Source organism: Papaver somniferum, chromosome 11 (genome assembly GCF_003573695.1).
Source record: "Papaver somniferum cultivar HN1 chromosome 11, ASM357369v1, whole genome shotgun sequence".
Classification (NCBI taxonomy): domain Eukaryota; kingdom Viridiplantae; phylum Streptophyta; class Magnoliopsida; order Ranunculales; family Papaveraceae; genus Papaver; species Papaver somniferum.
In genome coordinates, this window is record NC_039368.1 from 124,419,434 (window position 1) to 124,446,500 (window position 27,067).

Sequence of the window (27,067 nt, forward strand, 5' to 3'; positions counted from 1 at the left end):
GCAATTTGTTATGGGATTTTGGTGTTTACGTCCGTGAACTATGTTCGTCCCATACTTTGTCAAAAGTAAAGTAGTTCGTGTTCGGTATTCACATACTGGTAAAAGAATGAATGGACTTTTGACATATACAAAAGTTAAACCTATATTGTCAATTTTTGATGGAAGATAGGTTAAAATCTTTTGTTTTCAAGGATTATGTCTATTAATATCGTTATGCAAATAGTGATGGAAAATATAATGAATCCTTGTGTATTTCGCAGTATTGATCATCCCTGATCCATATTTTATGTATTAATGTGAGACTTCGTAATGTATCTTATGTTGAGCACTATACAACCAAGTTGTTATTTTTATCTTAGTTGGTGTTCCGTGAGATATGTTATGTCGAGCATATTGAACTAAATTAAGCATCTTGTTTGGTTATTTAGTTATTGCTTCGTAAGTTTACTTGTGTCGAGAAAAAAAAAAGACAATTAAATTGATTACTCGTGATTACTTTGGTTGTGTATTCCAATTAGATTAATTATGGGTTCTCTTATAATTAATCTAGTTGAGTTATTTCATGTCTCCATAAGTTCTCTTATGTTGAGCACAATTAATTGAATTGATCACTTTATGTGTTTAATTTGATTGTGTATTCCGATTAAATTAATCATGGGTTTACTTGTGATTAATTTGATTGAGTTTTTGGATATAGCAAAAAATTCTTATGGATTTTTGGTGTCCAATAAAAATACTTCTTTTCTTTCGAAATTAAGGTCGCTCTTGTTATTCTTTCGGGAATGACATCAAATGGAGGAGAGTTCTTTTGAACTTGTGCTTAACGGTCATATCTTGAGGGGTGTGCGGCTGTGGAATTTTAGGAGGGTTATCTTGTATCTTTAAACTCCTTGATGAATGCATTTACCTTCGGCTTTATGATTGCATCTAAATTAGTTGGTATGTATTTTTTTTATTTTAGTCATGAAATGTCTCTTCGGAAATTTCATTATGATCCCGTTCTTGTACCTTTGCCAATTTTATTGAAAAAAATGGGGAGAATTAATATGTAGTTCACACTACAAATACACATGGTTTTCGGATCATTGTGTAAGGGGAGTGGTTTCCATGAGAGATGGAGTATTGACTAAGGGGGAGTGATACATATCACCATAGTATTATTGTTGAAGTTGTGATGCAATTGGACTTTGACACTGTGTAATAATAATATGACACTGTATAACAATGATCGAGACTGATGCTTTCTCATTGTTATAGCTACGGATCTTCAACAGCGGTGATGCTAAACTTACAACCTTTGGGATCATTGGAGTACTTGGAAGTGTCGAAGATTTCGAGGAATGTTGAAGATTAGGTATGTGGAATAGGAGCTACTAAAGTTTCTTTATCTTTTTTGTATTCCGTATGTATTGATAGTTTTGTCACTAAAATTGACAAAGAGGGAGATTGTGAGAGCATTGCTCGGTCGAACTCGCATGCGTTGATATCTCAAGCATGTTTTTCAATGTTAGTGATCAAAACTATAAGTCTTGATTCTAGTATATTATAGCTAAATCTCGGTCTAGGATAGAAAGTGTAGTTGAGCTCAAGGACTTCATGGCGATTCATCATACAAGTAGAAGAATTACTCAACAAACCGGTGGAACTTCTCGAAAAAAAGGTATGTGAAGACTTGAACTTATTTATCACTCAAAAGTCTATTTACTATATCTCCTACTTCTTGAGAAAAAATGTCTTATGCTATATATATAGACTTTATTATACACATTTGGTATTTCGAGCCGAGTATACCTCGCCTATCTATATCTCGAAATACGAGTTGGTAAGATTTTCGCTTTAACCAAGTTTATCTTTACCATGTGACGAAAGTCATTATATGTTTCAATCATCTTGAAAATTTCTTTGACGAGAAATAGTGTAACAACTATATACCGTCCTCTAAGAATGTTTCAATGATTGGAATGAGAGTTTAGATTATATAACCAATGGTGGACATAAGCATTGTTGCGGAAACACATTTATGTATAAGTCTTATTCCTTGAACCAAAGTTTGTGAACTTTGTTGATCAAGGGAAATGGAATGTGCTCAGTCCGCAAACTCAGTCCGCGAACCGGCAGAAGTTCTCGTCCGACAAATTCTGGTGGAGTTTGTGAAATCCATTCGTGAACTTAAGTCCGCGAACCCAGTCCGCGAACTTGAGTAGGTTATATCTAAAGATGTTGATCGTGAACTAATACTTATAAAGACTAAGGAATGCAGTATGCAAACCGTGGCTATAATGTTCATGAACTGATTCAAGTGAATCACTTCATCTTTGCTTCAATTGTGTCTTGCGTAGTTACATAAGATTTTCTTGCAATTGAACAACTCTTTAACTAGTTCATCTTGAAGTCATTTGAACTAGTTATGGTGAAGAAGAACAGGATTTATATGAAATGCTCATATGGCTAACCTTTGGTTAACTATTGTTGAACCAACAAGTGCATAAGTTTGGGTACGGTTAACAAACCTAGAAGCGTGCATTGTCCAGTGTGTGTAACAAGCTAAGTTTTTGATCTAACGTTTGAGAAATATTAGCTTGAATCTAAATCAGTTTTTCATCTAACGGTGGATATTGATTGCTTTGTTACCAAGGTAACTTAAGTGCAAACCCTGATTTGAAAGACTATATGAAGGATACATCTAGCCTTGTGCATAAACTAATCCCCACACCTTACGTGTGATACTAGTTTGCGTGCTAGATTCGTTTCTCCTTTAACCTTTGGTTTTCTTCTTCTAAAGCCAGGTTAACGACTTAAAGACTTCATTGGGATTGTGAAGCCAGACCGATACTACTTTTATCGTAGTTGTGTGATTTGATCTTGCATCTTCTATCGTACGAGTACAATCAGATTTATTGGCTTGAGATTGATATCTCCGATAGGCAAGATATAAAAAATAATCACAAACATCTTCGTCTCATTGTTTGTGATTCCGCAACATCTTGTTTCGCTACCATACGATTAAGATTGTTGTGAGGTGATTGATAACTCTAGGCTATTCTTCGGAAATATAAGACCAGATTATCAATTGGTTCTTGTTCACCTTGATTATTATCAAAAGACGGAACAAAACCTTTAGGGTTTATCTATGGGAGACAGATTGATCCTTTGATAGACTTGTCTGTGTGAGACAGATTTGTTTATTTTCAAAGCCTGCGATTTGGGTCGTAGGAACTCTTAGTTGTGGGTGATATCAGCTAAGGGAATAAAGTGAGCAGTATCCTGCTGGGATCAGAGGCGTAGGGAGTACAATTGTACCTTGGATTAGTTAGAGAATGATTGGGGTTCAACTACAGTCCAGTCTGAAGTTAGCTTGGAGTAGGCTAGTTTCTGTAGCGACTTAATACAGTGTGTGTTCAATCTGTACTAGGTCCCGGGATTTTCTTCTTCTCTGGCATTTGCGGTTTCCTCGTTAAAAAATACAGTGTCTGGGTTTATTCCTATTTCCGCATTATATTGTTTATCTTTCATTGAAATTGAATAATACAGGTTGTGCGTTAGATCATCAATTAAGTATCCAACCTTTGGTTGTTGATTGTCATTGATTGATCTTGATATGGTCTTTGGTACCATCCAAGTTATTCCTTTATTTGATTAGAACTCGCAATTCCTGCTTGAGTAAATCAAATCAAGAGAGACATATAAACTCGTTGATATACTTTTAATTGATTGAGTCTTGTTGATTCTCTTAAAAGTATATTCGAGTTAGTCCATACAGATTGCTAAGCGAAATATTGGGTGGTAAATAGACTAGAAATCAAGACTATAGTTTTGATCAACTAAACTTGACAAACAAGCTTGAGATAGCAACGCTTGCGAGTTCGACCGAGCAGTGCTCTAACAGTTTGTAATCCCATGCATGTTTAAGGAATGGGGAGGGACTTTGGACTAGGTGTGACCCAAAGTTACAGGTTTTGTTGGTCCAAAACCAAGGCCCAAAAGTGTATAAAGGAACGGTAAGTCAATAAATGATGGTTGACTTGAAACTTGAAAGTCAATGGTTACTTGCAAACGAGGAAAGTGATTGTTTAGTAATAAGAGAAAGAAATGACATGTGTCGGTGTGAGGTGAGATAAATAGGGTTATAAAGGGAAAATAATATTATTTTGGAAAGTATTTTTTAGTGACTTTCTCCATTAAGTACGGGGATTACACTTGCTATCTCTTGTACTAGCCTCCTAAGTCCTAACCATTTTCACCAATGAACACATACTTTGAAAACTCACAAATCAGCTCATGAATACAAGAGTAAATTTTCAAGTTCAATGCATACAGTAACACTTCAAAATTTCATAGTTCGCGAACCCATAAATTGGTACATGATCTCTTGTGCACTTTGGAGTCCAGGCATATCAGTGTTTTTTTGCGTAGTTCTTGAATATCAATTTGTGAACAATATGTTTCAACTTGATATCTTTAGGTTTATATATTCGAAAACATAGTTTTTGAACAAAAAATTGTTCTCCACCTCAAAAGCGATGAACTTACGAACACCCATTACTTGAAATTATATTTAGATATTTGTCAAGTACAAGCTTGAAATCGAAACTTCTTCTTTGCAATTTATCATATACAAAAATAAATGACTTTATTTGTTTCTTCTGACCTGTAAATTTAAGAACTTAAACACAAACCAAATTAGGTAAATATGAATGATACTCATGGTACATGGATCATTAACCATATAGGTTTGCCTATTATAAGCATCTCATCTATGATCTATTACTACCTTAATCACGTGAAAGAATTTAAAGATGAATAGAGAACTGAAAAGTGTGCAAGCTGAATTAAGGTAAACACCAATGTTTCACAAAATACCTATATGATTATCATGCCTTGAGGGTTCTACCCAGAAATCATAACCTAGGTTCAAATATCAACTTTATCATTAGATATAAAGGGAGGACCCATGGACACTCTTAGATGCACGTTATCATACATGATTTGTGTCATTCTCTCCATAAACCCAAACGATAATGAATTTAAATATAGTATTTTGATGATATGTTCCTCTTATAAGACTCTACATTCTTACCAAAAATGTGCATGATCCAAGATACCAAACCTCACCATCCACCGATCTTAATTTCTACCGTTAACTTTTAACGTCTGATATTCAAATGGGTAGATGGTGGTGTTATACGTCTCGGATTGTGCTCATTTTTGGTAGGAATATAGAGTCATATTAGAGGAACATACCAGGAAAATATTATATTTAAACTCATTGTCTTTTGAGTTTTGTGGATAAAATGGCGCAAATCATGTATGATAGTGCATTTAAGAATGTCCATGGATCCTCCCCATCTAAGCTTATTATGCTTGTTATGCAGCTATTTGATAGATCATTTTCCGTCTCTTGCATAGAAGTTATATAGGCAATGAGAATTATACAAAGCGTAAGAAGCGTTGACACCCAAAAAATGCAACGGAGTTCTACGGAGAAAACTCTACATAAAAAGCATAAGTGTCAACACCTAATCATTATATTTTGGACACACTTTGATATCACCTTGAGTTGGAATTTTATTTATTACGCTTCCTTTTATATTTATTTATGCTATTAGATTAAGAAAATTTCTTTGGATTCATAATTTTTCATACCTTTTCTTATTTTATCCCTTGTCAGATTTCTATTACAATTTTCCATGCACAATAAATAAGGGTATTTAGAAAAAAAAATCCATCTTGAAACTAGGACTTCGCCTATCTAGTGGTACAAATAAAAATAAAACTTCCTCTTATATAATAGGTACAGAGGGAGTATTGTCTTCCCTAAATAATTGGGTATTTAACTAACTCCGAGTATATGCTTATGATGATCCCAAAAAATTAAAGCGCAAAAATCAAAAATAAATTGATTTTGTTATTATTTTGTAGCTCTAACAAGGGCTACACATATCTATATTTAAGGGACAACGGTGTTTAGATATGGTGTTGGTTTTATGGTTCTAATTGTGGTTCACTCAAACTATTCAATTTAGTTGGATGCCAGTAAGCATAGTGTCTATTGATATCAAGTGTAAGTTGATCAGGTGTTCTAGATTTATCTTCAAAAATTCTAAGATACCTTTCCTTCCAAAGAAACCAGCACTTTGTTGCTGCGAGTGCCATTGATATAGAAGTCGGATCTCCTGCTATCCATTCATTGTACTTGTGCAAGAAAGAAATATTGACATAGTTTGAGTTATGACGTGCTCCCTGTAAGGCCATTGGCGGAAGATTCCACACATCATTTGCATAATCGCAGTCAAAGAACATGTGATATGTAGATTCCACAGCATCATTGCAAAACACACATTTGTTATCCACTGATCTTAATTTTTGTCTAGTAGGCAGTGCGTCTTGCAAGCATTTCCAGATGAACAACTTGATTCTCTGAGAAGTACTCATGCTCCATAATCCTTCCCAAAACTTCTTTGTTTTGTTAGGAATTGAATTAGAAGGATTTAGAAGTCTGGCATATAGAGATTTTACAGAAAAATCTCCATTCTTGGTTAAGATCCATCTTAGTTTATCTGTTTTCAAACTCCCTTCAGCATTCGTATACAATCTAATTTTATTAATTTCTTGTACTATTGAATTGTCAAACAAAGATTGTAACAGTTCCATATTCCACTTTTTCGTGTTTGAGTCTATTAGCTCATACACAAGTGTTATGTTTCTGTTTCCTTAGTGAACAGACTCTGCCAGAGTCTCTCCCCTGGTTGGTATTCATTTATCATCCCAGATATTTATGGATTTACCATAACCCACTTCCCATATACTATATTTTTTAATGTGTTTTATGCCCTGTAAGATGGACTTCCATATCCAACGATTTCTTCTTGGAATGTAAGGCTCCTGTTTTCTTAAAATATTTCCCTTTTAGAATTTGAGCCCATAAATCATATGGTTTACTTACTAACCGCCAAGTTATTCTGCTGATCATGGCTTGGTTGACCTTGTTCGCCTCCTTAAAACCTAGACCTCCCTGTTCTATTGGTTTACATAGAAAATCAAAGGATTTTATGTAAATACCTTTAGAATTTGAGTGTTTTCTCCACCAAAAGCCTCTTTGTAATTTATTAATTCTTTTTGTTATCTTTTTTGATAAAACAAAACAACCCATGCTGAAGATTGGCATGCTAGAAAAAATTGCTTTGTTCAAAACTATTTTACTTGGCTGTGACGGGATCTTTCCCAGTCAAGTTTTTATTCTTTGTTCCATTTTTTCAATTATATTGTCGAAGGCTTTAAGCTTTGATCTATCTATGAACTAGGGTACTCCTAGATGTGTGTCTTTTATGTTTATCTTTTTTATCTTCATTCTGCAAATTAAGCCCTGGTGTTTATTGTGAACTTTTTTGCTAAAAACAATCCAGATTTTGCAAAATTTATTACATGTCCTAATGAAGCACTAAACATGTGAATGACTTCTAGTAGATTTTTACAACTACCCAGATCAGCTTTAGTGAACAGAAGGAGGTCATCTGCGAAGGATAGGTGGGAAACTGGAGTTGATTTAGGAGTTAATTTAATTCCTTGAACTTTTTTCGTACTTTCTAAGTGACTTCATAGTCTTGAAAAAACTTCCATACACAGGATGAATAGGTATGGAGACAATGGATCTCCTTGCCTAATTCCCCTAGATGGTTTGAACTCACCACAAGGGTTTCCATTAAGAAGAACTGCAATTGAAGAAGTAAACATACATTGGTAAATAAGTGTACACCAATGTTCAGAGAAACCAAAAGCTTGTAGAGTTTTGATCAAAAAGTTCCAGTTTACCCTATCAAACGCCTTCGACATGTCTATTTTCAGGCCAATGTTACCAGTTTTCTTTTTACTTTTTTTTTCATAGAGCACCATTTCATGAGCAACAATAATGTTGTCTGAAATTTTCCTGGATGAAGGAAAAGCAGACTGTAAAGGTGAAATTATATTTTCCAATGATTTTTTGAATCTATTAGCCATAAGCTTAGCTATGATTTTATAAGGTGTATTACACAGACCAATTGGCCTGAAATCTGCAGGAGATTTTGGATTTTTTGTCTTTGGAATAGAAAAAGAAAAGTTTTATTAAGCTCACTATTTAGTTTTTTGCCTTTTAAAAAATCTTGTTTTACAGCCACTAATTGTGGTCCTACTATACCCCAATTATGTATGAAAAAACTCACTGGGAAACCATCTGGCCCCGGAGCTTTGTTTGGTTTAAGTTTTTAACCACCTCCCATATTTCATCTGAAGATGGTACTTCTGTTGGTGCATTATTTTCCTCAAAGGATATACAAGGTGAAATGTGAGAAAATATTTGGTCATCAGAGTTATTGGAAGTCTCAGTGAACAACTCAGAGAAGTAAGAAGTCAAAACTTCTTCAATTTCTATTCTAGTAGAAACCACAATATCGTTTTTATCTTTTGTACAATCTATGTTATTTCTTTTTTTCAAAGTTGTAACATGAAAGAAAGTCGTGTTTCTTTCACTCAAAGCTATAATGTTATTTCTTGATTGTTGTTTTGCAAATTTCTCTTATAAATCATACAGTGCATATAGTTCTAATAACTTGTTGTTTATGAGATTTGTATTAGTTTCATTTGTTGGTTTTGCTGTTAATCTCTCTATGTTTTTTCAAATTATCTTGATTTTTTTATTTGGCTTTCCATACACATCTCTTTTTATTTTGTTTAAGAGAGCTTAGTACATCTATAGATACCAACTAATACCATATCCTTCACCTATATTTTACTCTGTAAATATATCTGCTAATACTTGAGCTTTTTTTCTTCATTAAAGATACCAACTAACCGAACTATATATAACTAGCTTACACTTTACAGAAATCGGTTTAAGAAATATTTTAATATTTGATTGCATCTCCATTTTGTGCTAGAAAATTATAAAATTATGGCAATTTTAGCTCTCCTTTGTCCTCTTAGGTCAAGGTGTTTCACAGTCTCGTACCATTGCCATTTAGACCGGGTCTCTAATTTACTTTTAGATCTCAAACACATATGCAGACAAAGAGAAACTCTCCCGTAAATCGTGAATTTGTTCATGTATAATTGAAGATAGATTTTTGTTGAATTTTACGGGCACAACGTACCTAAATATTGTAAATCGTTCTTAATCGAGGATTGGTTACTTTTGTGGATTTCACTGAGGATCGTAAGTGTGGACTTAAAGTGAATATTGTAAATACTTGCAATGGGTAGAAAAACGGTAAGTGATAATTTGGCGGTATATATCAATAGGACCATCACATTCTTTCAGAAACAGAAAAACAATAGTTGAACAAGGTTTCATTGGCAATTCCATTGTTGATAGATCGACCATTAGGTCCATCACACTAACAACTAATGATATAAAGTAATATACATGATAAAAATTCATAGTACCGTGAAATCGTCACAAAAACAATGTCTTATTCCACATTGAACTTTTAAGGAGTATGATCTACAATAATATAACTAATCGAACAAGTGTAGCAAACATTCCGAACCAAATCCCGTACATATCCTAGTCCAAACATACAGAACAATGAACAAGGTTTACTTTACAAAACCCATTTTAGAAAAGCAACTTCTCTGTCTACAAACAATTTGTTAGATAATCTAAATGTAAAGACACGAGAACACTTATCCTAGAGGAAAATCGAACGTCAAAGAGTAGACCAAGAAACAAACCCCTGAATGATACCATCTTTCTCAGGATTACACATACTATATATATGCACTTATATTCTATAACAGCGCTTTATAAAGTTCTAATAATACACTGTACTCAGACTGTTCTATACCCTGTTAATGGTTTACTTCAATTGGTAATACGATGAGAGTACCCTCTCACAGTCAATCATCCAAAACAATCACTCCAGCACTTCTCTTCGGTTCGGTATCAGCCATATCCACATCTACTGATCCTTCCACGGAACTTGACACGGGTATTGACGAATCATTGGACTCGGCAACTTCAGAGCTATCCTTCACAGAATTTAGGAGAGCTGACGGAGGCTCTGAATCTGCTTCAGAAACCTTTGGCAGGGAATCCAACTTTTCACCAACTTTGGAATCATCTCCATCTTTTCTTGTTAGACACTCACCTCCAGAAACAGTATCCTGGGCTGATTGATCAGATACCACTTTGATTTCTTCGGAAGATGGGGTGGTATTTGGAGGAGTAAAAATATGTTGCAAGTCCTCCTTAATGGCTTCAATACGAGAGATGCTTCCTTTCAGGGTAAAACCGGCAGGTTTATTTCCGTCCTGTGGCTGAACTGATTCTTGGATGTCCTCTCCAACTACTTTACACAGCTGGTGGAAGATTATATACAAACAAAAAAGGGTCAATAGGGATGCTAGGACTTACACGTGGCATTAAATATTTTGCTCGATCTAGAAAAGACTATCGAGAAAATAAGAAGCTGCTTAAGAAAAAACACCCGGCCAAATTTAGAGGGAATCAGGCCGATCTTGCTCAACTCATGCAATAACGATTGACAAGTAAAATTGAGTTTTCATGATCAACTGTAATGGCATAATATTACAAGCATGTTAGTTTACCTCATTATAAAGCCTTCCCATATTAATACGATCTGAACTGTCATCACAGGCAACAGTTTTTAATTCTTCAAGAGCTGCAGACATCCAACCATGTATATGAATAAACTTTCATATAAAATCTAGCAGACAACATTGATATATATGTATCACCAATCTCGGCCGCATTATCATCTAAGCAAAGAAACTAAATGTTGAGTAACTATAAATTAAAGAAATAATCCACAATGCGCAGAAAAAGTGAAGATGATTACCCTGTCCACTGATCTAGATAAACAAAAATACTCATGTAGATTTATTTTGGGTTTTTTGTTTTGTATCCTAACAGGATAGGTACTGGCGTATTGCCTTCAAACTATTATAATAACCTAAATGATATCAACAGAAGAAAAAAGTTACTATTTACTCTGTTATGTGTAACATGATCCATGCCAAAACTAACTTTTAGCAGTTATAGGCTTACCAATTGGTTCTATCGGAGGAAGAGGTTCACCAGTTTGGGCATTGTTCCCCAAGGAAGTAGGCCTCTCGACGTCAACAACATTTGGAGCACCATTTGACACCTCATTCGGTTGGTCATCTCCCTGAGGCCGCACCCCCCCCAAAAAAAAAAAAAAAAACTTGAATGAGAGTCATTCATTACCTTGCAGACAAACCTGATACAGGACCCATTTGCATATATATGCAGTCTCCATAAGAAAGAAATTAAATCATTATTCATCAACACTGTCAATGTCTCCCCGTAAAGACTTAGTGGTCTCATCATTATTTGGAGAAGAGTCAACTGTCATCAACATATGGAACACACACAGCATAAACATGCCCAATTTGGTTTTTCAACTAGCAATGTAAGGAATTATGACTCGCGATTCATCTTGCATTGAATACTTATGTTGTGGAGATAATAGTAGACTATTAGTTCAAGATACACCACGAATGTGATCACATCTAATCATATCATAAACTGGAGTTACATGCAGCCACACTAATAGAAGTGAATTAACAAAAAGACAACTTACAAAATAAACTTTCTGGTACTCTGCATTGAGTCCTTTCTCCAAAAGAAGTACTCTTTTTTTAATAAACTCAACCAATCTTCTCTGCATCTCCCTGAAATTATACAACATAGAAGGATCCTGAAACACTTGGGCACGGTTAGCGTTCTCTGCGGTACCCAGTGCAAAATCAGACTTAAAATCATTTACACCACCAGATCCCGTTGATTGCTTATTGGATGTCATTTCAGGATTAACTGGATTTACACCAGCATTCATTTGAGAAGGTCCATAGGAAGAAGTATTTATGAAGGGTAGATTTTGCTCCTGGCAAATGATCTCTTGAAGATGCAAATCCTTATCATCAACAATATTTTGCCATCTTCCATACCCATGCCTAATGATTTAAAAAAAAAATCAGATAATAAAATGGGAAAAAGATATATACTCTGCACCAATTGAAGAGTGTATTTATACACATCAGTAAATGGTTCAACCTGAGAGGGTCTTTTAATAGATTGGCAGTTCACCATATTCACAGTATGCAAGTACTTAAGGTGCGTGACATAAATGATTTGTCATAAAGGTAAGTAACCAAAACCAGCTACCATAAAGACAACGCGGATGCTTTAAATTGGAATGTAAAAAGTCGTGGACCCATATGATATCCTCAAGGATAGGATACTTCATTTATATACTTGCATGGTCACATGATGGCAAATGTCAAAATGTGCTAGTCTAGCTCTAACAACCTGTAAAGATATCATTTCAGACTCAAACCCTACTGTATCCTCCACACTGCCATTACAGGCATGTCAGTTTCTCATATTCATGGCATAACGACCAAGAAACAAGGCCTAGGCTAAAATTCATACGATACTGTAACAACCAAAATGTTAAAAAGAAATGCAAATAAAAACGCAAAACTAAATAATTGCTGGCAATAAGCTACATATCTAAGAAGCACAATGGGATAAAATCCTGGCAAACATACTTTAAAACTGCATGCAACAACAATAAGTCATGTTCCTCCCTCCATGATTTTCCACTCTTCAGCCCAGGATAGCGTGAAATGATGTTTTCCGCAAAAAGGGGATTACCAGGTTGTTCTTGTTGAAGCTGTACCTGTTACATTCCTAAAGTTTAGTAATTTGTGAAATCTGTTTAACATGTGCTTCTAGTACTTGTGTGTGACATTCAGTTCAGAAAGAACATAATGTAACTTTAATACAACCAGAAATCATCCAAAAACCTTTTAGTTTAAAATAGAACGGTGAGGTTAAATAATTAGATCCAACAAATTTATTACCACCTGTAAGTAAGACAGCTTTAAATGCGGAATACTATTATGCACTTCCAACATAAGTGCGACCACATGTAACAGAAATATCTCAACCAGATAGTTACTTGCCTTTTCTTTGATCAACATCAACACTGCAATCCTAACAAGTACATCTTGTATCCTAAGTCCTTCTTTTGGTACGCCATCTGTTGCAAAGCCAGTTGACAAACAAAAATCTAGTAAAATGTCAAGAGAGTCAAAAAAACAATAACGCAAACAAGCGAAGGCATACAGATGTTCTAAAAAAAAATATCAAGCGACACTAATTAGAAGTGCATAGGACTGGGTACAAGGAAAAATTACCTGAAAAACATGGCGCATCATTAATATCCTCAGTAATATGTGACAAAAAGAGAGTTCCATATCTGAAGAAGTGAAGATTAAAATCAAGGCATTGCATAACTGAATAAAGTTCCACAGCACAATACTCTACTTTGTATGTGGTCCTACTGGTACTTCTCTTTTATTGGCAAGTGCTAGCATTCTAATTCAAAGATCACAGATCTAATTTATAAAGAAATTTTAATACAAAACTGATGGATTCATGTTCTTAATACAATTTTCCTCCCTTAGAAGTGTTTCAGATACTAAGCAATTTTAAAAATGAGCACATACTCTTTGATTTCCTCGTATGCCTTCTGCTTCAAGCGAGGAGCAAACTCAACCCAATCATAATCACCTACTCCGAACCTGCAAGATAAACAACGCGTCAGCCTTCAAGGAATAGGCACAAGATGAGAGAATACAATCTTTTGTTTCTTATTCAGATGAATAGATGTGATAAAGATCGCCAGTAAAACAAAACAAAAAAAAAATCAGGTTCAATCCACGATAGCAGTTAGCATCCAGAATCGCGTTTTTCAACAATAGAATCTTAAAATATGTCCCTCTTGAAGACCAATCTATGATATGCGCTACCGTTTCATACTCCCCTCCAACCCCATGATTGTCGAAATTATATAAGTGACAGCTAGATACAAGCACTAAGGTCCAGATATTAGTCACCAAAATCTAAAGTGTGTAGGATGCACCTATCTGTACTGATATCAGTGGAAGGAACCAAATCGTATTCTTTTTGTTTGTTTTTCTTGTGTCTACAAGATGTTTTGATATGTCTTGGTTGATTTAATTACCTCATTAATATCTGGACAAATGCAGCCCTTTGGCTTTGGTTGAATCCGAGAACTCTGAATGAATTTCCCTCACCTTCCATCAAAGGAATCGGTCCGCTGGCATCCGCTGTAAGATTTTAAACTCACAGTTATGCTACTAACAGAAAATATATGCACCAACTAATTTATCAAAGATGAAGACTAAAGTGACTGAAGATACCACGTGCTTTCTTCTTTGACTGAGGCTTCTTTCCTGCTGCAGTCCCAGCAGAGATCATTTCAGCATCAACCCAATCAGCTTCAGTAACATCAAATTCTTCATCAGAACTAGCATCTTCAAGTCCAGCTAGGTCATCCTCTTCGACAGATACCATCTGATACAAGCCAAAAACACATAAAGCAAAAAATAAGCTTGAACTAGAAACCCAGGTTGTTCAGACACTCTAAATTTCACAACAGATGATAAAAACCAAAAATGATAATAACAAATGTGAAGCATAAGCATAATTGAAAACATAATTGCACTGTGACTACAAGGATACCCTGGTAGCCAGAACTTATGAGAGAAAAGACCCTGGAAGGCAGAAGTTGTGGCTTTGAAAACAATGCAGGCAGCAATGTTAACCAGCTTCAAATGTATTTCTGCAGTAACTCATGGCCCTTCTTTACTTTTTCGTGTTTTTCCCATCCTCAACCTCAATAAATTACAGACAGAGTTTGAATATACCTGTTTACGGCTTCTCTTTCCCTTCCCCATAGCAGTGAATTCTTCAACTTTATGTTCTTCATATCTGTCCTTTAATAGATCTTCCCAGTAAACTTTTGTTTCTGTATTGCTGGCAGCAGGCTTATTCAGCATGGACGCCTTCTGCGCTTCTGCTTCAGCTGCTGCTTGCACTTCATCTATGTATTCAAAATTTGCTACCTACAACAGATTACACAAATGCATTATTAAAATTACAAGAAAAATGACAGTAGGTACTGAAGCAATGCAGTAGGATACCAGTCACTAATCACTACAAACGTCAGAGAATGATAACAACAGCATTTATATGTTTTTTCAATTTTTAAAATGAAAAACAAATATAAAGAAATATGAAAAACAAATAACCAACCGCATCATGCCTCAAGTGTACCGGTATGATAAATGACAGTTTGAGTTCAAGAAACTACCACACTAACTAAAGGGCATAACATGCATCTAACATCTTAGCCGAGGATACTTGACATTTTAGAGGAAAAGTCCCAAGTCATCGTTCGCTTTGAAGAGAGGTGTTATCTTTCCATCTAGGTCTTTACAGAAGTTGGCCTATGCAATCGAGTTCATAGGTGTGTCCATCTTAGCATGATTCAGTTCACAGCAAGCCTATTGCTCGAGATGATAATTGAAAGAGAACAATTACAAGAGTTTTCACGCAACGGTGTCAAAACCCTAGTAAAATCCAAGTTCTTTCACCCTCGAGCCAAAGAAGAAACAGGGAACTCATCTCCTTCTATTCCCAATCCATCTACCAAACTTTTCTTTTGAAGGACTAGGTTCTATTGAAGGGGCATGAATCCATATTCTATATAATTCGTATCTACACATCCAGATTTTTCAGCAACATCATGCAGTGTGCTATACCCTTAATGCATCTGTCTTATTTCTCCTGACATACCCAAGTACTGTATAGGACTTATTTCAATCAGTTCAGAATCACAAAGTGGTACCTCATTCCCAAGTCCCAACTAGAACTGCATAGGTTCTCTTAGTTCCCACTCACCTCTTATGGAAAATTTTTAAATGTGGCGCACTTCAAAAAAATAAATAAATAAATTGCCCCCATTAGATGTCGAAGGCCCAATGCACATCACAATCCAAAATCCAAAAATGATTTTCTAAAGGCCCAATGCGTCTTTAGATGTCATAAATATCATTCGGAACTTCTAAGCGCACCGATATGTTAGTCTTAAGATTTTTCACGGATACCAGGGTACCCTTGAGTTCAATTACTTCTTCCATGCTGCTTAAACTAACTCAAAATCCTGCTTAAACTAACTCAAAAATTCCCTGTCCGTCTCATCCTGAAACTTCATAGCGGTTACCTTCAAACCCCTATTCCACTGACTAGATGAGTGATCAAATCTTGGTGGGGCATTTATCAAGCACTTGGCATTGCACTTTTGAGTTCAACTTCACCAGAGGATGGGTTACTCATATTATAGCCATCATAACTCAGCTGATTAATCTTGGCTAACACCCCGGGGTCTTTCTTAAATATCCCATTTTGTTTTGAATCATCGTAAATATGTCTAGTAACATGCCGAACCTTTGAGAAACACAGAAATCCTTTACTAACAAACACATGACACCACTAAGCTTAGATCCCACTCAAAAAATTATTCTTATCTCAACCAAAAACTCTAGGAAAATCTTCTACCAATTTGACAACAAAATCAGATACAAAACACAAACCAGCCCAATTGCAATAAACAAATTCAACAGACTACCAATCCAAATATCTACTACCAAAATCAAACGTCACAAGACAAAAATTAAATGCGTACTGAGATAAAATCTTATCAAGGGGTTCATACCTTCGTGTTGACGGCACTGTGACCAATTGAACTCCTAGCTCTTATAAAGTTGACACAAGGAAGAATCATGAAGTCGATGTTATTAAATTCTACAGAAGGCCCCCAACGAATATCTAGAACTAGATACTAATTTTATCTAAGAAAAGGAGATTGGGTTCACTTGTTTTTCAGATTCCTCGTTATTAACAAACATAAAATAGTTTTATCTAGCTAACGACCCATTTTAATAGCACTATGCGATGCAAAGCCAAGATAAAAAGATGAAAGATTTGCAAAACCCAAATAAGGACAATTTTTTGCAGGACCAAATTGATGAAATGTAGGATTTGCAGAACCAAAATAAGGACAAACAAAGGTTTGAAAAACTAAAAAAAAAGAGAGGCAAAATAAGGACACGGAGGTACGCGCAATAAAAGGACAAACATCATTTTCAGAATATTGCCCTCAATTTTAAGACATAGGATAAAACGTAAGGTAATCGCAGACATCCACCAATTAATTAAGAGGTTGCTCAGACTTTTTGATTTTTTAAAGGTTCCGAATGATATTTATGACTAACAAGATCTTAAGACGCATGTAATCTTCTTATTACAAAGAAACAACAGAGATGGAGAACTGCTCATCTTCACAAAGCAAAGCGTGCATTCCCTTGTATATGTGGAGAAAAAGTCACCATTTATCATGGATAATTTATAAAGTACAATAGAAAATTTTCTCGACATCATGGCCCAATACATATATATGCACAAACACTATTGAGTGGGAAAGGGAGAGAAACCTTAAAGGCTTTTAAAAAGCCGCCATCATCAACCACGTCATCTACTGTAGCCTCTTCTGCTCCAGCTTGATCACGATCCAGCAATCTATTCAAGGTAAACCCCATAATAACATACAGTAAATAAAAAACATAAACTTCAAATTTGTTGGGTGAAAGTTAAGATAAAAGAGAAGGCAGAACAAATTTCACCTATCTATTGCAGCATCATCATAGTGTATTTGACGAGCTTTTCCAGCTTCATCACTCTCATCCGCAAAAAGCTCTTTTGAGCCATATCTTATGATGTCGTCTAGCTCTTCCTGAAAATATAGTTTTAACATCAGAAGCTGTGTTAAAATTTCATAAAGAACTAAACACATGATTAATATTCAAAATAAATAAATAAATAAAAATAAGTCCCTGAAGAAGCATGCGCATCTATTCTTTGCTAGGAAGCATGAATAGAAAGAAAGACAATCATTCCACATACATGACGTAGAGGGACTATAGAGCAAAGTTATACCTGATTTATATTTTGTGCTTTGAGTTTCCCCACAACCAGATGCTCCAAAACCATTTTCTTTTTGGTCAGCTGCATCATTCTCTCCTCAATGGTTCCTCTAGTTATCAGCCGATAAATCATTACCTGACATGTGGGCAAGAATCAACAAACATGCAACTTGCACTGACTTTTATCAATATTCAATTATAAACATGTGGCAACAAGCTCCCGCACTTGCACCTTGAAGCAAAAATAAGATGCCAGTTCATCAAACCAGTAATTAAACAGTGGAATCAAACCTTATTGGTCTGACCTAGCCGGTGAGCTCTAGCCATGGCTTGTAAATCAGCATGAGGATTCCAATCACTGCAGAATATAAAGGTTTTGTGAATGCAGAACATAGGCAGATAAGGTAATACTAATAAACTAGATTTGTGCCCGTGCTACGCATCAGGAGTTTTTTTTTTTCTTTTAACTTGGTGAGTCGCTGGGCATCGCCCCGCCCCATGGCGATGCATTTTCGATTTGGTGAGTCGCGGGGCATTACCCCGCCCCGTGGCAATGCATTTTCGATTTGGTGAGTCGCGGGGCTTCGCCTGGCCCCGTAGAGATGTATTTTCGATGTGATGCGGCAAGGCGAATACATTAAAAAGTGGAAAAAAGATATGAAATATGTGCCGATTTTATTTAATTTTTCTTTTTTATTTTCAGATACATTTATTTTCTTGCTTTTATTTTTGCATAAAATATGTGGGTTCTTTTTCTTGTATGTATTAATTTGGGAAAAAGAGTCCTAATATGGTAGGTATTCGACTTCCCAATCGAATCCGGATTTCCATAATTCCAAACACGTTAAAAAAGGAATTTTTAAACAATTATACGATGCCAAGTGTCCTCACCAAAATGCTCGTTTCACAGAACTCAAAAAAGACCTATTTCTACCAGTAGGAAGCGAGGGTTTTCTCACCGTTCAACATGGGAGCTAATTTTGTCTAGGCCTTTAAGTCTTTAGATGATAAAATTTGAGAGAGATCAAGAAACTAAACGAGCATATGTATTATGCACTCTAGAAAAGAAAGTTTAAATGTAAAGAAACAAGTAATCACCTGTCATAAATGATGACTGTGTCAGCAGTAGCAAGATTTATTCCCAATCCCCCAGCTCTGGTAGAGAGCAGAAAACAGAATCTGGAAGAGTTATTGGCATTAAAGCGATCTATACGGACTTGTCTCTCTGCTCCACTGACTTTTCCATCGATCCGTTCATATAGCCATTTCTTGAAAATATAAGCCCCGGTATATCAACAGAAGACACTCTTAGAACACCAAAAAATTAAACTCGTGCAAGCCCCTACTCGTTTTTACTAAACACACATTACTAAAATTTCTTCAGATAAAAGACACTAGAGCATTACCCCACAATATTCACAAGAGCAAATCACCAGTTTGGATACAAACTTTTACTAGCAGAATCAAATATTGATAAAATTCTTTGGAATTTTACCTTGTAGATGCAATAGTCTTCCAATAAATCTAGCATGTGCTGAAACTGCGTATATATAAGAACTCTATGCCCTTGTTCTTTAAGCTTCACCATCATTTTGTCCAATAAATGCAATTTTCCAGAAGTATCTAGAAGCTGCCTGCCAATTGGAAAAGAATACAAAAGCACAGGAAATGAGAATTATAAAATTATTGTTAATTTGAAGATTAAAATCCAATCAAATAATATCTAAAATTTGTATACATAATTTTTTGTAACAAAAGCACACCAGTTATCTAGATTTTGCTGTATCCGCATATACCAACAGTTGTGGATACTTCAGTGCGTATATAATGTGTGTACATCTCGCTTATTATGTTAGTAATGGAGTGCATATCTTGTTTGTATAATTAACAAGCAAACATAGGACACTATATTCAGTTTACAATTGTAAGCGACAACTATAAGCTAAAAATACACCTTATTTAGTTTAAGAAGTTAAGCGAATTAGTAAGGAGACATGAATGGAAGAACAAGGCAACATATTATCCCGCTTTACATAGTCAAGGAAATTCTATGGCAGCATATAAATATTTAATATGCAACCAGATAAGAAGCACTAGCAATTTCACGAACTAACATCAGCAGTAGGCGATGGATCAAATTCATAGCATGTTACCTGTAAGCTTCGTTAGGATCTTCTATATCCGGTTCAACTCCATCTAGCATATATGCATGACAGCACAGCTTTCGTAGTTCCATAACCACATTTATAAGAGAAATCTGCATAAATTATGAAAAACGAAAAAAAGAAAGAAAGCAGAAATCATTATGCTTCCAACCATAACTTCAAAGACAAGATGGTTATTCATCACAATTCTGCATTCTTACATGTCCACCACCCTTGCGAGTCAGTATCTCATAATTCCGAGTCAAGATGGCTTTGTAGTATTCTTTCTGCTTGCTACTTAATTCCACGCGTAAAATGAGTTCCTTCTTAGGCGGCATCTCCTTCAAGACATCCTTTTTAACTCCTACAGTTGTCGCACGATTTATATATTTTTAACTCCAACAATCATCAGAAGAACTGAGGTAAAGCTAAGCACATAAAAACTAAGACATGAAATTATTTATGTTCATCCTTCCAAATACCTGACATAGGAAAACAACTACGAGTAAAAGAAAACAACAGTTTTTAAGCCAACAAGAACAACCAAATACTATCATTTCAGCCACCACAAATTAGTTATGGGTTATACATAATGGAGGCAACATGATTATTCCGGTTATTTCACCTGTAAGGGTGAAAAGTAAGGGTGAAAATGATGCCTGTATAAGTGGTGTTAGAGTAGAGACGTGGCATCAGCAGATCAAAATCCAACATGCTTTCGCGGATGAGTATACTAATATGAGGATGTGGCAGATTTGTCTGATGACAAAAGAACGACTGCTATGTGCATTCATATTTGTAATCAAATTTGGATAACCAATCAAATTTCTAAGAGACCATAAAGCACATAACATTGTACTTTCAATTCAGAATGAAATTAAAATGCATTTTTCATCGAAAAACAAGTCAGTTATGAAAGTAGTCCAAGCTAATTCAATGAGAGATACGAAGAAACCAATATTGTCAATGGAATTAAAGCAGATTTAGATTTGTACTTCTGAGAAGATGTGGCGCCAACATTTTATGGAGCCTAGCAATTTGCTCTTCTTGATTGATATCCTTAAACTCCTCTTGGAACTCCTCCAAACTCGAAAACTGCAAGTATCTACCGCAAGTCAAAACCATTTTCCGATCTTTGAAATCTACCTTGGTTTTTTGTTGGTAAGTATCAACGGGACATAAAACTGACCTTTCCAGCATCTAGGAAGTGCATCAGCATGAAAAGCTCATCAAGATTGTTCTGCAAAGCATATCAAACAGGAACCATCAGTGTGCCTACAGAAGAATCAGAAATGCACAGCTAACTAAAAGGAACATGAATTGCACGACAAAATCACTTCGCTGATAAACTCAACACAAATATTATCATGGAAAACATCGCTGAAGCAAAAGCAGAATGTAAAGTCAGGTACATGAAATGGTATGGGCCATGAGAACCAACACTCAATACTTTTATTACTTTATGCTTTGGTTTTCCGTCTCCTTTCTTGAACACGATATAATGAAAGGAAACACCCACGGTGCACATAATTAGGTTGCAAATGAAGAAACAAAGCCCGAGTAAGAAGAAGAAGAAGAATAAACCTGTAGAGGAGTCCCAGTTAGAAGCGTACGATGATTACTGGAGTATTGCTTCAGTGAAATAAATAATTTTGAATCTTTGTTCTTTAGGCGATGGCCTTCATCAACAATCTGCAAAACATATATCCACATTAGCAATACATGTCGCCAACTAGCTAGGAATGCAACCAGCAAATGAGTAATGAGTATTACCACACACTCCCACTTAATCGGTTTCAAGGAGGCTGAGTCTAAATTAATCATTTCATATGAAGTTAGAAGGACGTCAAATTTTATTCTATCTTGCTTGCTTTCAGACAAAATTTGACCAGCCTTCTTTTTCTTCAGCTTCTTAGATTGACCTTTAGGGAAGTAAAATTCGTATTCCCTAATGACAGAACGAGCTGCAGAAGACCCGACATACATCACCTGAAACAAATTTATTTTGAGCCCAGATCACAACTTCATAAAATATTTGCTCTGTAAACTCTTGTTGGTTAACTATAAAATGATTAGTTACAAGGTGCAGATCGCTATGGGGCTTTTTGTTCATTGCAGGATACTTCAAATAATGTTCGACATAAAAAAAATATATTGAAGGAGAAGAATGAGGTGCACCAAGAAGTATATCGAAATGGTTAGGCAGGTTGATAAATACAGAGACTCATGATACATACCACATTCATGTGAGGCGCCCAGGTTGCAAACTCACGTTCCCAGTTGCGTAAAGTTGAAAGAGGTGCAACTACCAAATGAGGATAGAGATTTTCTTCGAATAAAGATCCCAGAAAAGCAATACTCTGTATGGTTTTCCCTGCACTCAATGACAATCCTCAGCCATGCATCTATAATGATACCAACAATCAAAATAAAAGGGAAAAATAAAAAAGCTAAATTCTTTGTTATTAAGCATAAGTCTTACCGAGACCCATTTCATCTGCAAGGATGACATGTGTCTGTTTAGACCAAGAGAACCGTAAAAAGTTTAACCCTTCAAGCTGGTAAGGATGTAGAGAACCTACAACAATGCAAAGCAATTATAAAATGATGAAGTAAAAGGTTCACAGCGCATATATATAGAACATTAGAAAGATCCATATGCCTTGAAGAAAATGGATGTTCTGCGAAAGCATGTACCTCCAGTAAGAAAATCAGGGCTACGTTCATAATGCTGAAATTCTTTCGGCTTCTTTTTGGCTTCCTTTGCATCTCGGATAGCACTTTTCTGCTTACTGGAGGATGGATTGCGAGACTTTGAATTGATACTGTCAAATCTTTTGATTTCAGGTTGGAATGCAGATATGTCAGATTCAACTTCCCAATAGCACTCGTCGTAGCCAAGCTCTTTCCACTTCACAAGGAACTCCCTCTCATCACCATTCTGCCTGAACGTAACAAAAGTACAATATAAAAATGCATCCAAAGATCAAGGAATTTGGTTACACAGAATAAACAACTACACAATGTAACAACTAGGATTAACGGTTCATAAGATTTCAATGTCTTTCACAATAATTCAGAGCCTGGTCGAACACTAATGAATTACAATGAGACAGTACCCAACATATGTTCAATCTGAAACACAACAACATGAAGTGTTTCATATTGAAGACGAAAGAAGAGCATTTTAAGTGGTGAATGTAAACAATCAAATTAAAGCGTTTGAACCTAAACAAACTCTTAAGAGACTCTTATACAGCTAAATATCTATACAAGTACACCCGAATTGTGCTACCTTATAAAGCAAAATAACAACATTTTGCAGATACATTCCACTGAAGGCATCACAAATCGAAAAATGGGTGTGTGCGCAAATGAATGAAATAAATTAAAAATGGAAAATCAAAACAAAACAAATGGTCTTTAACCTGCTAGCGAGAATCCTATCAACGGTAGTCCATTCAGGACGAATTGCCACAAAGTCATCTTCGGAGTTATTCGCCGTCGTTGACTTATTGTTGAAATTATTTACTTTAGTCCTTAGACCAGGATGTGCCTTGAAAGCTTTTAGAAACTCCTTCTCCGGCACCCTGAGTCAATAGAAGATAACGGATTAGTGAGTTCCAAAATCTCAAAGCACTAGATGGCCCATATGGAACAAGACCCAGTATGGTAGCAAGCGCATCAACAGCTATTGACATATCTTATGTAAGCGGGAAAAGCTAATTAGCAATTTAAATGATGCTGAAAGATCTTTTAGTAAAAGGAAAAACCTAAGAAAATGCCAATTTTATTTTGTAATACAACAAAAGGACACATTCAACTTAATCAGTTTTTAAGAACAACTACCATGTGCAGTGCAGATATGACAGTCCTTTCCACTTGACAAGGTATTGCTTAACGAATATTTGCTTGGAACCCAGCTTGGAAGCATCACAGTCTTCTGCTACGGTGGGTCGCATTTCACAATCTAATATCTTATCAATGTCATTTAGAGGGCTCAGCTGCAACAGCCAAAAAAAAAACGAATCACCAAACTGGAAAATTAATTATCAGATCCAAAAACAATTAACCGTTATCTGCTAGTATTGTATACAATCAGGAGTGGCCATAAGGTGGATCGACAAAAAACCAGCAGTAATCAAATTCAAAAACAATTAACCATTAGTCTAGTAACATACACATTCTGGGCACTTCCAGCTGTTAGGAGGAGATCTTAAAGGAGGAAGCAAACATTTAGAGTGGTATGCGTATGTGCATGTCTCGCATTCAAGAAGATCCCCGTTTTCTCCGCAGCCTTGACATGAGTCAGCTTTCTACAATTGAATTGGAAGCACAAATATAAGAAACTCTCATTGTTGCTTAGAAGCGTGGAAATATAAGCAGTAGATATATTCTGCCGGAATAGTAAACCAAACGAATCATCTTCGACGTGGGACTTTATATGTGTAATAAACACAGGTTTGCGTAAAAGTTAACATGCATAGTCTGCTTCATTACAGAGAATAGAAAAGTCCATAGCCAGAAATATGTTACATTCTTGTCTTTTCAGGATAGTGTACTCAGGTATCATTTTTTTTCTTTGATGAGTAACTGCAGGTTCAGAATATATGCCAAGTAAAGATGGATATGAAAAAGTATTGGGAATACTCATGAACAGAGTGTGCAAACTTTTGTTTTTCCTCATTTACACTTACAGTGAAACAACTCATTTCAACAGTAAACCATTATCCTCTAGTTTGAACTCTAAAGAGAGTCATTCATATGATAGTATACAAAAAAATACCGAAAGAGGGACAAAATTAGAATCTCTTTCAATAACACCTGGACTATCGAAACAATGAAAGGTGCAAAATGAAGAAGAAAACTTACAGCGTCACTTCTGACATATCTCTCAGGCTTTTCTTGTGTACGCCCAGATCGTTGCTCAAAATCGGCTTCATCATCTGATTCATCGATGTTATATGACGGTCTTCGATCAGACCTAATCCGCAGTCTCTCCACCAAACTACTCATCTCCTACAATCAGATTATGATGCTAGTTGGCAATTTTCTTTGAAGAGTTGCGAATATTGGGAGGAAAAACTTTAGAGAGACACCAAGAGTTCAAAAACAGTTAAGCAATGCCCAGAACCAATTATCTATCTTAAACACGTAAAAAGGATCATTTGAATGCAACACTCATGCTTCCCAAGAAATACTTGGAAACAAGGGCTCCAGGAAACTTGAATCACTCGGTGCATTTTTAAAGACATTCACGGAGTTCCAACATATCCTTGTGTAGGATATGTAAAACTTGGTTTGCAGTATACACTATATCTCAATTTTCCAGGACCGAGTTTCCACACCATGACATCATAAAAGGGTGCTCATAATTTTCTCCAAAAGAGAGCAAACATTTCACATCAAATCCGTAAACCCAAACTAAGCAAGATGCCAATCTCTTATACTCTACTAAGCAAGTGATCAGCTTCTAAAAAACAACCCCGTAGATTTTTTTCAAAAAGGCAACAATAAGATAAGATTACACATGACAAGCATTGTAATCTACACCTGACCTACGCATACATTAATTCCCAAGAGCACAAAATGGATTCATCCATAACTCCTCTAATCACAGAATTTCTCTTTTGATTCTCAAGAAAGTTAACCAAGTTCCATAATTAAATCATAAATTAGAAACAGCCTTCGTTTATATTAACCGAATGATTGGTTTCATGAGGCTGAAGATACATTTACACTTGAGACACAAAAAAAAAATCCACACCCGGAAAAATTGGAGACAAGTACACTATTAGCTTTAGGATAAAAACAAACGTGTGAAGTAATGTGATGTGTGGTACAGGGTAAACCAAATGGTGGACAGCATCCAAAAGTTGCATTAATCACCTCTCTCTCTCTCTCTAGAAAGATTCACGCTCACATTTAGAGTGGTAAATCATATCCATCTGTATGCTCTGGAAATGGAGCAAAATGTGCAAGTACATTTCCCACATCAACGTCATTAATTGGTAGTTTTGGTCATAAGTTAGTGATCCTTCTTTCCCACTTGCAAAACCTCGCCTCCCATTTATAAGAGTGAACCAGCTGTATACGCTGGAATCATTACAATATCTGCAAGAAGCACTGTAAGCCTAGGTGCAACGTCACCTCCGTTCCTAAACCTATCACTAAGAGTTGTCCATCATTTGTGTCCGGTAAAATCGGCACAAACATTACTTCATTGAAGGGAATCTAAAGGACCCTCGTAAATTATTTCACATCAGCTGATCTTATTGGTCAATGATTAATCATCCCTCTCCTCTTGTCAAAACGGAATCTGAGTCAGCAGATAAGTTTAGTTAGGTCCATAACTCAAACATGTTGTTGCTGATTTTACTCTTTTGGTAAGAATATTAGGTTTGATTTGGTCCATAACTCAAACCTAGGGATGCTACTTACTACTGTAATCCTAGACAAATATGAAATAATCATATAGCTACAAACAAACATCCAACACTAAACTCCTTAAACACATTCTCCAACAGTAAACTAAGTGAAGCTCAACAACATTTCAGAAATTCAACAACAAAATTTCATCAACAGAAAGAAATCACACAGGAAATTCAAAACTAAACTAAGACAAAGAAAACCTTCAGTATTAGAGCTTCTTTCTTCTTCTCGTTTTTCTCACAAGAGATCAGAAACTAGGGTTTCAAGAAACGATCAATTACAAACCATGATAATAACATAACTTTTAGTTACTTACGACAACATCTTTGATTTGATGAGTGAATTACTCATAAATGAATGAATTATAAGAAGAGATGCAGAAATGTTGGTGAGTTCGTACCTGAGATTTTCGTCAGCACAAACACGACGACGACGAGGAGAATTAATAGAGACTGACTGAAGAAACTAAACCAGGCTGTGAGATTTCGGGGTTTCCACTTTCATTTCCTTCCAAATTAAAATTAACCCTTTATCGCGAACAAATATAACGAGAATACCACTCTCAAACAACCTTGGTATAGGGGCGGCAAGGAATGGTAGAGGGACGGCAAACCTAATAA

The 27,067-nt window shown here is 35.7% G+C and overlaps 1 protein-coding gene across 2 annotated transcripts; it reads right to left on the reverse strand.

Annotated features, from left to right (window-relative positions):
* Positions 1-9,394: 9,394 nt before the first annotated feature.
* LOC113323213 (CHD3-type chromatin-remodeling factor PICKLE-like) lies at positions 9,395-26,979 on the reverse strand. Of its 2 annotated transcripts, XM_026571491.1 has the most exons (31): positions 26,848-26,979; positions 24,888-25,034; positions 24,197-24,331; positions 23,865-24,019; positions 23,444-23,605; positions 22,713-22,960; positions 22,498-22,593; positions 22,253-22,389; positions 21,789-22,004; positions 21,600-21,707; positions 21,205-21,255; positions 21,011-21,110; positions 20,237-20,379; positions 20,025-20,128; positions 19,367-19,505; positions 18,970-19,139; positions 18,163-18,229; positions 17,885-18,007; positions 17,572-17,681; positions 17,383-17,467; positions 14,755-14,952; positions 14,248-14,401; positions 14,049-14,154; positions 13,531-13,605; positions 13,219-13,280; positions 12,985-13,061; positions 12,568-12,698; positions 11,598-11,970; positions 11,042-11,162; positions 10,582-10,655; positions 9,395-10,332 (listed from the first exon to the last, which is right to left on the reverse strand). In XM_026571491.1, the coding sequence occupies exons 2-31, from the start codon at positions 25,029-25,031 to the stop codon at positions 9,871-9,873; spliced, it is 4,326 nt and encodes a 1,441-aa protein (XP_026427276.1). In that variant the 5' UTR covers positions 25,032-25,034; positions 26,848-26,979; the 3' UTR covers positions 9,395-9,870. The 2 variants fall into 2 exon arrangements, with proteins under 2 accessions (XP_026427276.1, XP_026427277.1); XM_026571492.1 differs by lacking the exon at positions 26,848-26,979 and having other exon boundaries at positions 24,888-25,050.
* Between the last annotated feature and the right edge of the window lie 88 nt (positions 26,980-27,067).